The sequence below is a fragment of the Agrilus planipennis genome, unplaced genomic scaffold, assembly GCF_000699045.2.
Source record: "Agrilus planipennis isolate EAB-ADULT unplaced genomic scaffold, Apla_2.0 scaffold262, whole genome shotgun sequence".
NCBI classification, from domain to species: Eukaryota; Metazoa; Arthropoda; class Insecta; order Coleoptera; family Buprestidae; genus Agrilus; species Agrilus planipennis.
Genome location: NW_020442418.1, coordinates 376,935 through 389,683, shown reverse-complemented (window position 1 = coordinate 389,683; position 12,749 = coordinate 376,935). Strand labels below are relative to the sequence as shown.

General features: G+C 34.7%; 1 protein-coding gene across 1 annotated transcript; it reads right to left on the bottom strand.

Annotated features, from left to right (window-relative positions):
- Positions 1-1,286: 1,286 nt before the first annotated feature.
- On the bottom strand, positions 1,287-5,479 carry LOC112906292 (the record flags this gene model as incomplete). Its single annotated transcript, XM_025980186.1, has 2 exons — positions 1,287-1,462; positions 5,221-5,479. Coding segments are annotated over 2 exons (390 nt in total), but the record flags the coding sequence as incomplete, so codon positions are not given.
- Between the last annotated feature and the right edge of the window lie 7,270 nt (positions 5,480-12,749).

Here is a 12,749-nt window from a genome sequence, read left to right as displayed (position 1 = left end):
ATTTAGTTAACTCGTTAAATAAGTCAATTGTTCCGACTATGCTAGGATGTAAAATACCCAATTTTGAGAATGTAATAGAATTTTCTATATCTTGGAGAACAGATATAATTATTTCGTACATATTTATAATTTGATTTAATGTATCTTCAACAATTAAAGAATATTGAATTGAATTTTGTTGTAAATAGTTTGTTACCTTAATTAATTTCATCTTCAATAAGAATTCGTTGTGCTTAACTTGTGTTAAAGTATTGTTGAACTTGTTTATAAGATCGATAGATATTGAATTTTGATTTTAAATGTTATTTGCTAATTTGTTTTGATTTTGTTGTAGTTCCCTTATTAAGTTTTCATATCTTTCTCCGTCGGAAGCATCTAAATTTCCTGTAATAGATTTAAATATGGTACCTAAACCATTTATTATACCTCTTTTGGTTATTCTTTTAGCGTGAGGAGTGATATTGTTGATTTTTACCTTAGCTTTAGCTTAAAGTAATAAAATTTTAACAAAACAAACTTTGTTCTATAACATAAACTAATTGGTTACATGTTAATCAAATCTTTAGTAGACTAATAATATTATACTATTTGTATCAGTCTCATACGTCAGTCATAGTATCCTTATCATCTGCGCAACATTGCATGCTCACTGCAGATGTATTTGCTACAGCTCCGACAAGTATTATTAGTTTTTCTATCTTTTTTGACAGAACAGTCTTGGCATCTCTTTCTTACATTAGGTACCTTCGCAGGTGGCTCCTCATCAGGTTCTCCTAAAAACTTTCTTATTCTTTTGCGCATTTTGTCTTGGTAGTTGAATGACATCTTTACGATTGCGCAAATGCTCACAAACCAGTGTAAGGCTTAAGTTCTTTAGAAATTTGCGTCGCTTTGACGTAGTGTTGTTATTCTTGTTATGTAATATGTGCGCATTTATTCCAGACATATTTAGCATGCCATAAAAAATTGTCAAGGGCCATTTCTTTGAATTACGGCTAACGTTGTAAGTAGAACAAAGCTAGTTAGCAACATCGACTCCACCTTTTGTAACGTTATAAAAGGTATTTACCTCCGTTTTTTTTGTCGCCAGTAGATGTATCAATACTAGCATCATGATGCAAGCTGGACATAAGTAACACCACTTTATTTTTTTTCAGGGCATATGATACGATCGTGATACCTTTCTGAAAACCAAAAGTCGACGAGTTTATTTCTTTTCCCTTGGTTTTTGGGAATTCTGCGGATATTTGCTTTTTATTTTAACGAATAGTACCCACAGATGTCAATTTGTGTTCTTGAAGCAAATGATTTACTAAATCATAGCTGGTGAACTAATTATCGAATGTTACGTTTCGGTTTGTTTTAGAAATTGGCTGCACGAGACGGTCCACGACATCAAATGGCTTATTGGTTACATAATATGGGCCTTCGGGTTGTTTTCCTGCGTAAATCTCAAGGTTAACTATATAAAATGTATATTATTCTGAAAATTCATTTCTTGAATTCTTTTTTGCCCACTACACACTTCCTCAAATTAATGAGGAAAAATTTGTTGCTGTTGTCACACCCCCGCCGGGAATCGAACCCGGGCTCTTTGGCTTTACGCGCCAATGCTTTGACCACTAAGCTACGAGAGATGACAACAGCAACAACGACAAACCGTACTATTAGTCACAGATGTAGATGACTAATGTAACTATGTACTGAATATAAATATATATACAATGTAGAAATCTTCCCGAAGTGAATTAGTTTTTAATATGAAATATTCTCAATTTTTACCCACTACACACTTCCTCAAATTAATGAGGAAAAATTTGTTGCTGTTGACACACCCCCGCCGAGAATCGAACGCGGGCTCTTTGGCTTTACGCGCCAATGCTTTGACCACTAAGCTACGAGAGATGACAACAGCAACAACGACAAACCGTACTATTAGTCACAGATGTAGATGACTAATGTAACTATGTACTGAATATAAATATATATACAATGTAGAAATCTTCCCGAAGTGAATTAGTTTTTAATATGAAATATTCTCAATTTTTACCCACTACACACTTCCTCAAATTAATGAGGAAAAATTTGTTGCTGTTGACACACCCCCGCCGAGAATCGAACGCGGGCTCTTTGGCTTTACGCGCCAATGCTTTGACCACTAAGCTACGAGAGATGACAACAGCAACAACGACAAACCGTACTATTAGTCACAGATGTAGATGACTAATGTAACTATGTACTGAATATAAATATATATACAATGTAGAAATCTTCCCGAAGTGAATTAGTTTTTAATATGAAATATTCTCAATTTTTACCCACTACACACTTCCTCAAATTAATGAGGAAAAATTTGTTGCTGTTGACACACCCCCGCCGAGAATCGAACGCGGGCTCTTTGGCTTTACGCGCCAATGCTTTGACCACTAAGCTACGAGAGATGACAACAGCAACAACGACAAACCGTACTATTAGTCACAGATGTAGATGACTAATGTAACTATGTACTGAATATAAATATATATACAATGTAGAAATCTTCCCGAAGTGAATTAGTTTTTAATATGAAATATTCTCAATTTTTACCCACTACACACTTCCTCAAATTAATGAGGAAAAATTTGTTGCTGTTGACACACCCCCGCCGAGAATCGAACGCGGGCTCTTTGGCTTTACGCGCCAATGCTTTGACCACTAAGCTACGAGAGATGACAACAGCAACAACGACAAACCGTACTATTAGTCACAGATGTAGATGACTAATGTAACTATGTACTGAATATAAATATATATACAATGTAGAAATCTTCCCGAAGTGAATTAGTTTTTAATATGAAATATTCTCAATTTTTACCCACTACACACTTCCTCAAATTAATGAGGAAAAATTTGTTGCTGTTGACACACCCCCGCCGAGAATCGAACGCGGGCTCTTTGGCTTTACGCGCCAATGCTTTGACCACTAAGCTACGAGAGATGACAACAGCAACAACGACAAACCGTACTATTAGTCACAGATGTAGATGACTAATGTAACTATGTACTGAATATAAATATATATACAATGTAGAAATCTTCCCGAAGTGAATTAGTTTTTAATATGAAATATTCTCAATTTTTACCCACTACACACTTCCTCAAATTAATGAGGAAAAATTTGTTGCTGTTGACACACCCCCGCCGAGAATCGAACGCGGGCTCTTTGGCTTTACGCGCCAATGCTTTGACCACTAAGCTACGAGAGATGACAACAGCAACAACGACAAACCGTACTATTAGTCACAGATGTAGATGACTAATGTAACTATGTACTGAATATAAATATATATACAATGTAGAAATCTTCCCGAAGTGAATTAGTTTTTAATATGAAATATTCTCAATTTTTACCCACTACACACTTCCTCAAATTAATGAGGAAAAATTTGTTGCTGTTGACACACCCCCGCCGAGAATCGAACGCGGGCTCTTTGGCTTTACGCGCCAATGCTTTGACCACTAAGCTACGAGAGATGACAACAGCAACAACGACAAACCGTACTATTAGTCACAGATGTAGATGACTAATGTAACTATGTACTGAATATAAATATATATACAATGTAGAAATCTTCCCGAAGTGAATTAGTTTTTAATATGAAATATTCTCAATTTTTACCCACTACACACTTCCTCAAATTAATGAGGAAAAATTTGTTGCTGTTGACACACCCCCGCCGAGAATCGAACGCGGGCTCTTTGGCTTTACGCGCCAATGCTTTGACCACTAAGCTACGAGAGATGACAACAGCAACAACGACAAACCGTACTATTAGTCACAGATGTAGATGACTAATGTAACTATGTACTGAATATAAATATATATACAATGTAGAAATCTTCCCGAAGTGAATTAGTTTTTAATATGAAATATTCTCAATTTTTACCCACTACACACTTCCTCAAATTAATGAGGAAAAATTTGTTGCTGTTGACACACCCCCGCCGAGAATCGAACGCGGGCTCTTTGGCTTTACGCGCCAATGCTTTGACCACTAAGCTACGAGAGATGACAACAGCAACAACGACAAACCGTACTATTAGTCACAGATGTAGATGACTAATGTAACTATGTACTGAATATAAATATATATACAATGTAGAAATCTTCCCGAAGTGAATTAGTTTTTAATATGAAATATTCTCAATTTTTACCCACTACACACTTCCTCAAATTAATGAGGAAAAATTTGTTGCTGTTGACACACCCCCGCCGAGAATCGAACGCGGGCTCTTTGGCTTTACGCGCCAATGCTTTGACCACTAAGCTACGAGAGATGACAACAGCAACAACGACAAACCGTACTATTAGTCACAGATGTAGATGACTAATGTAACTATGTACTGAATATAAATATATATACAATGTAGAAATCTTCCCGAAGTGAATTAGTTTTTAATATGAAATATTCTCAATTTTTACCCACTACACACTTCCTCAAATTAATGAGGAAAAATTTGTTGCTGTTGACACACCCCCGCCGAGAATCGAACGCGGGCTCTTTGGCTTTACGCGCCAATGCTTTGACCACTAAGCTACGAGAGATGACAACAGCAACAACGACAAANACACTTTATCAATATATTTAGTCTGATGTATAAATATGCAGTTACTAAATTGTTCTATTTGCATTCCAACAAAATTACTAGGCTTATTTAAAACTGTTATTTCAAAGCTCAATTCTTTGGTTATCTCTAGCAGAGTAGATTCATCTGCTGAAAATAGCAATCCATCATCTACATACAGGCAAAGGTAACATTTATTATTATTAACTAAACCAACATACACACATTGATCTGCCGTGGTGTTGACAAAACCATACTTCTTTAGCACTTTGTCAAATTTGCTATTCCAACACCTTGGTGCCTGTTTTAAACCATAAAGGGATTTATTAAGTTTACATACCATATTTTCTCCACAATTCAGTCCTTCAGGTGGTGTCATATATATGGTCTCCTCAAGTTCTCCATATAGAAAAGCTGTTTTGACGTCAAGTTGAATAATCTTAAGATTATTTTGAGCAGCTACTGAAAGTAATATACGAATAGAGTCATACCTTACTGTTGGTGCAAATGTTTCATTGTAATCAATGCCTTTGGTTTCAGCATATCCTTTGGCGCATAGCCTTGATTTAAACCTTTGACCTGTTGATTCATCCTTGATACGGAATACCCATTTACTATCTATGATTTTGGTATNATTGCGGCAATTATGTATGAATGCTTCAAAAATATCGCGGATTGGAGCCAAATTATCTAATGATTTTCTTGAATCACGCGTAGTCATGTCATCAAAGCAAAGGTTACTTTGTATAGAATGGAAACGTCTTTGCGACATAGTCAACCTAAAGATATCTGTGCCACTACCATCTGAAGCCCAAAGATCAGCCAGGTTTTGTCTCCCAGAGCCAAGCACACCAGCCATATACAAAAGTCCAAGGAAAGCAAGAAATTCACTGCGATTTACATTCTTTCATGTAGCTATATTTTGAAGGGTCTTGACAAGCTGCTATTTTGATTTGAATGCGAGTATTTGTATAAGCTAATATTTGGTCAACCATTTCGTCTGTAAAAAATATGTTCCAGCACTCTTTTTCAGATGAAGTTATAATATTTTCTGCCCTAGTTCGAACATTTTGGCGCAAAGGCATCTTATGTCACATTGTTCCGTCTTTTCCAAAAAAATAAGTGGTTCGTACCTGGCTTTCTGAAGAGCTTGTCGCAGTCGAGTTAGTATCAAAATTCTGCTGTAATTCTGATGGTGAAGAATGTAAGCGACAGCGTAGTTGAATCTGAGGCTCATCGTCGCTGTTATAACCAGATGCGTCTTGATCGGTGTCACTATCTTGGCTGCGAACACTCAGATGGTCTTCTTCTTCTTCAGTTTCCGATGTACAATTTTCGTATTCGGAGTCGGATTCTTGCAAAATACTTAAAATTCGCTGCTGTTCACGTTCTTCGCGATCCATAATTGGAAAAGTTCTGAAAATAACAAAATAAACAATATAAAACAACAAAAAAACATTTTTTTAAACGGCGAAAAATTACGACACGAATAGTATGGTTGGGTCATATTTACCTATTTCGCGTTTGGCCGTGTCTATCACCCGCTGCGGCCGCAAGACGACTGAATGGAGATATCCCGCGCGGAGGGGGAACCGTTAGCTCCAGCTACTGAGAAGTTTGGCAACGTCGCACAAAAATTTAAAAAAAACACGCTCATTTGAAAACTTCTCGGGTCAAATAGACCCAACTGTGCGAACAACGGGTTAAAATCATATGTTTTTCTAAGTGGGCGTTTTATATTGTCCATGTGTACTTTATTTTGCTTGGGCGTTTCTATTGTTTTGTGCTCCTCGTTAACTTTCGTTATAATTGTCGGTTTTTCAAACTTATTTGCGGTTTTCTGTCGCTTATGCTGTTTAACGAATGTTTTGACCTGTGGTTTGAATATTTTCGGATCATCACGATTTTTATTTAGTTTGGCAATTAATTTTTCTTTATTTTGAGTCAAAGTTTCATTTAATTTGGAATATAACAGTTTTGTTGTTTCTCTATGATTTTGTACATAGTCGCTTACAAGCATTTCATTAATATCGATATTAAATGGATCGCTGTTATCAATATGACCACTAATTATATCGATTGGTTTCATTTTTGTTGCCGAATGTATAAAATAATTTTAAGCTAGTATTGCGTACATTAATTTCTTTTCAATAGGTGTTTCCTTAGGACCTTGTAAATTTAATAATCGAACGTGTTCTATTAAAGTTGAATGCAGTCTTTCGACAGGACTATTTGACTGCGGATGATTCGGAGAACAAAAATGAACTTTTATTTTATGTAATTTTAACAAATCTGAAATAACTGCGTTTTTGAATTCAGTACCATTATCAACAATGATCTGTTTAGGAACACCAAAGTTTATTAGACTATCAACAATTTGAATAGACGCTAAACTTGTTAGTGGATATGCATGTGCATATTTGGAGAAGGAATCAATTACAGTTAGAAATTTTGATTTTTCTAATGTAAAGGTGTCCATGTGAATTATTTCAAATGGTTTTGCTGCTGTTGGAGTAACGTTCATTTGGATTTTAACAGGATTTCTTTCATATTTACTTTGTTGACAAATATCGCAATCATTTATATAGGTTTGAATTGATTTCTTCATATTCGGCCAATAGTATATAGTTTTGATTTTAAGCTCTGTTTCATCGATACCGCGATGGTTAGTTTTGCTTTCGTGATAATTTCGGATAATTTCTTGGACATCTTTTTTATCAATAACGTCAATCAATTTGTATTTACATTTTTTAAATTTTAAGGAGGGCCATTTAAAGTATTTCCTAACTGTTTCGCAGAAAGGTTCGTAAATTTCAGGGTTTTCAAAATATAGGTGATATTGAACTTTAGGTACAATGAAACCTTTTATAAAGCTTATGATGTCATTTTCAAAGTTATTTTCAGAAATTTGGACATGTATTCGTTGTTTATCGTCGAATAGCCTAGTTACTGACGGATTCGCGGGACTGTGCAGAACTCGACTAATTATTATCTGATTTTGACCATGATTTACTGGCGTATCTGCAATTGGTATACTAACAATAGGGTCCTGTTCACTATTTGAATGCACGGTTTCATTTTCGTCTTGTAAATTTTGGTTGTCATTAATTTCCTGAACACTTTCATCTGGTTGCACTAATAAAGAGATATTATCATCTTCAGGAGGAGGGTGATTATTATTTTCTAGTTGTTTATTGAACCGTTCCATGTATTCAAAAATGTTACTTGCTTCTTTTGTATGAATTTCTATGCGGGAAAGCGCATCAGCATTTGAATTTAATTTACCTTTTTTATATTTTATATCATAATCATACTCTTCTAATTTGATTCGCCATCTTGTTAATTTAGAATTTGGATCTTTAAGTGAAAACAACCATTGAAGAGACTTATGGTCAGTAATAATATTAAATTTTTGCCAAATAAGTATGGTCTGAAATAATTCGTAGCCCAAACTATAGCGAGAAGTTCTTTTTAGATTGCACTATATTTTTGTTCTGAATCGTTTAGGGTGCGCGATGCGTATGCAATGGGTCGATCACTATCAATAATGTCGAGATATATCAAACATTTTTCGTTTTGTATACTACGCAAAATATCCATTACACGCTGAAATGTTGCAGGGGCATTCTTTAAACCGAAAGGCATGCGCAACATTTCCCAGTGACCGTTTTCAGTTGTAAACGCGATTTTTGGTATATCATCCTCGTGCATCTCAATTTGATGAAACCCGCTTGCCAAATCTAATGTTGAAAAGTACTGACATTTCCCTAATTTGTCCAAAAGGTCTGTAATATTAGGTAGCGGATATTTACCATCGATAGTTTTCTCATTGAGTCTACGATGGTCAATTACCACTCGCCATTTTTCTTTTCCTGACGCATCTATCTTTTTTGGGACTACCCAAATAGGAGATGACCAAGACGAAGTACTAGGCCGAATAATATTTTTTTCTAACATGCTTTTAATTTGTCTTTCAACCTCACTTTTGTGTAGGAATGGGTACCTGTATGATTTCTGTAAATTGGTATTTCGTCTGTAGTTCTTATTCTATATTTAACCTGATTGGTAAATGTTAAGGGCATGTTCTCTTGGTAAAATACATCCGCAAATTCCTTACATAAATTTTTTATATGATACTCTTCTTCAGAATTTAAATGATAAGTACGAATTTTGGAAGGATCTAAAATTGGTTTAGAGGTGTCGTCAAACTCTTGTATTTGTTTCCGATTAAATTTTTCGGCAGTTATTGGTTCTGAAAAGTCTTAAGTTACTGGATTTACCGTGTTATTTAAAATGCTTGCCAGGGCTTCATTATTTTTTTCTATTGTCAAACATTCAGGTCTTTCACAATTATGGATTTTTTAATGCGGTATTATAATTTCGCCGTTTGGTATATTAGTTTTTATTTTAATTACGTGTTCAGTGCTAGGTGCTATTGTATTTAGATTTAGATTGTTACTTGTATTATGATAGCGAAGTTTAATTTCTGAATAAGGAGTTACTAAAATTCCTTTGTTAAAATCTAAATTTGCCTGTAATAATTTTAGATTATCTAACCCTATTAGTCCATTAAAAATGTTATGAAATTTAAACAAATAAAATTTTAATTTAGCATTTCTAGGTAAATTGAAAATTTTCGAAACAGGTATCATTGCACTGTGTTTATGCGCTGATTTTTGAAAAACGGTGGAAACGATAAATGGGTCATTCTGTATANGGGGAGGCGATTTGTTGTACCTGGTAGGAAAGTACATGCAAAATTTGTTCCACGAAACCCAGACTCGTCGACCGGTATGTTTACCTACCTACTTCCCTTATCAACCCGTCCGACAAGTTTCACCGTTACCAACAACAACCCCTACATGAGGCATATTTCGAAAACTAAATTTTATTCAATTCTTTTAATATTTTTCTTTTTTTCATTAACTGGTTTTTTGTCTAGACATCTATTTCCTTTTTTTATTTTCTATTTATTTCTTTACTTATTTCCCGCACTATAAATTCTATCTTTCTTTCAATTTCTGTTTTCTCTTCTAGTTATCGTACAGACTTGCTCTTTTTTTTTAATCCTAGGTTTTCGAGTATGCCACGTTCGTTCCCAGCATCATTTTTTTTATTTTTTTTTTCCCTAAGTACCCGTTATCCCACATTCGTTCATTCTTTAACCAATTTTACCCCACCTTCAACCCCTCTATATTCCACCCCTTTTCATTACCCCAGGTTGGTATAAATACTGGTCCCAGAACAACCAGAAATCATCTCTGACATTCCACCCACCAGCGGCAAGGGAGAGAGAGATCCTAACCTGCGATCTACCAATCACCCTCTGTTTTTTTCATGTGTGTTATTTCGNTTGGTATAAATACTGGTCCCAGAACAACCAGAAATCATCTCTGACATTCCACCCACCAGCGGCAAGGGAGAGAGAGATCCTAACCTGCGATCTACCAATCACCCTCTGTTTTTTTCATGTGTGTTATTTCGCCTATCTCTGACATTCCACCCACCAGCGGAAAGGGAGAGAGAGATAGATATATCCTGTTCTTTTCGTATCGAAGTTTTGTATATATATGTTGTATGGTTTCATTGTGTGTGTGTGCTTGCCGGAGTTATTTATATTGTATAGTTTCATTGTGCGTGTGCTTGTCGGGGTTATTTATATTGTATATTTTTCATTGTGTGTGTGTTTGTCGATTTATTTGTCATATTGTATATTTTCTATCGGGTATTTTGTGTGTGCTTGTATATCGAAGCAATGTGTGGTGTGCGAACTTGTCTTTTTTAATTTTTATTTGTATATAGTATATAATTAGTGTCCATACCAAATAAACTTAGTGCACCGATGACGTGTCGTCTTTTGTTTTTATATCAANAGCGCGAGTTATTTTTGTTTAAAGTAAAAATCCGTTTTTAAAAACAGAAAAACTTTATTTAAACAAAAGTTGAAAATTGACTCACAAATGAGATGTCGCAAGGACCAATACACTTGTATAAGTGAGTAAAATAATTCTTGACAGGGGTATTTATAATATCATGTCTTGCTGACATAATCAAGATGCAACGCAGTGCATAAGTTGTACAATAGCTTCTTTATATTAAAAATAAGACATAATACATAACTCTCCCTTCGTTAAGCTGAAGGCGTCTCGCCGATGTTTCCAGGTAAAGTTGGATAAATCCTGAGGGGAATTTCTTCCGTTGTTAATCGTTGTCTCATTGGTTTATCTTCTTTCCTTGACTCTTGTTTCTTAAGTCTAGTACACGTATATTTAATAATACAGAACGTGTCAATTACAAGAATGACAATAAATACCATTGAAGAATTAATATGATGTTGGAAACTAATTGGTTCGTCTTTAATTAAATTATTTTTGATCTTTAATGGTTCTTAAAAATTTATCTTTGACGTTAATTTTGTGAAAGAATTCTTTTGGTGCAATTTTTACATATTTTTCAAAATGTTGTTCAAACTATATACATTGTTGTCAATGATCAACCGATATGGAGGTTGCGAAGGTATTAAAAAGTTGCCGTTTAGATGTTTCTTATTTATATGCTCATTACAGTTTTCCAATACATTTTCATCTTCCAAATGAGCTAAGATTCTTGCACGATGCAATTGAATAGAGACACTTTTGTCTGTAACACTTTTCACAAACTCACAAACATCATTGTTGGCATTCTTGATGATTAGTAGACCATTTGTTCGGAAATGTGTTAAAAAGATGTTGCTTAATTTCAGAAAAGGTATCAAGAGAAATTAGTTCAAGGTCTAGGAGATTTTCGTTACTGAAAGTAATTGACTTTTCTATTAGTAAAATCTTTTCTATCAAAACGTTCAGAATGTTAAGACAGAACTGTGCATTTATGTATGACTGTGTTTTTTCATTTATGTTACTTAAATTTTCTGTTATATTCTTCGTGTAATTTCTTACTTGTTCTAAGTTTGCTTTATATTGGTTGGATATCGTCATCAAGAGTACCAGTAATGTATTTTGTCGCTGTTCCAAGAAAGTTTATAAGACCTCTCTTTGTGCATAAAGTAGTAGTAGTAATTTTATAGTAAAGTTGTCCGAAATACAATGAGCGTTGTTTGATTAAGTCAATCATTTTCTGACTGGTCTCATTCTTGTACTCTGAATGACTGAAAAGGACATTGTACAAAAAAAGTTCGTAAAAGTTACAAGACAATTAAAATTCGAAATAACTAACAATTACATACCAAGGTTTTTGTTATGCACATGTCATAAATAGATAAATAACTTAGCAATTCGTTGTCGAGAAGACAATCTTGGAATCAGTCATTATGCAATTATCCTAAAGGGCGAAAAATTCGTGTACTAATTACTACACATACAAGTGACACGTGTCTGGCAGAGTAATTATAAAACTAATAACAAAAACAGAATTAGAGCGATTAGGCAGCGGTCGAAGGTGCGCGCGACGACCCGTGCGACATGCGCCGACAACGTTTGCGTTCCAACAATCCCAAATACGTGTAACTTTTACGAACTTTTACTTACTTAAACTTACTTAATACAGGCTTGAAAATGACCTCGCCGAATAAACAAAGATCTAAATTCTCTATTTACGATTTTTTAATTCGTCCAGGAAAAATCCCAAAGTGTTTCCGTTCCTATTGGTCAGAAAAGCCAGCTTGACTTTGATACTTTGTAATTAGTATCGAGAGACGCTTGGGTAAAAATACAAATACAAAAGTCCTCTCAATTGCTTGATGTTTGTTTGTACCGGGTAATTTTTAATTGCTTTTATTTAATCATGATTAGGTAATATCCTTTTCGGTGTAACTACATGACCTAGAAATTGTATTTCTTTGCGGAGGAATTCACATTTATGCAGCTGAAGCTTTACATTGCACTTCTTAAACTCTTCAAAAATAAGCTTTAGATGATGTAAGTGGTCTTGAAAGGATCTCGAAAAAATAATACCGTCATCCATATATTATACAAAACAAAACATTTCAATATTTTCGAAGCACATTTTCCATAAGTTTTTCAAAAGTAGCGGGTGCATTCTTCAATCCAAAAGGCATCCATTTGTTCACTATGAATGCTGACTTTTCAATGGAGGCCTTAGCTACTTCAATTTGGTGAAAACCTTGGGCAAGGTCTAGCGTCGAAATA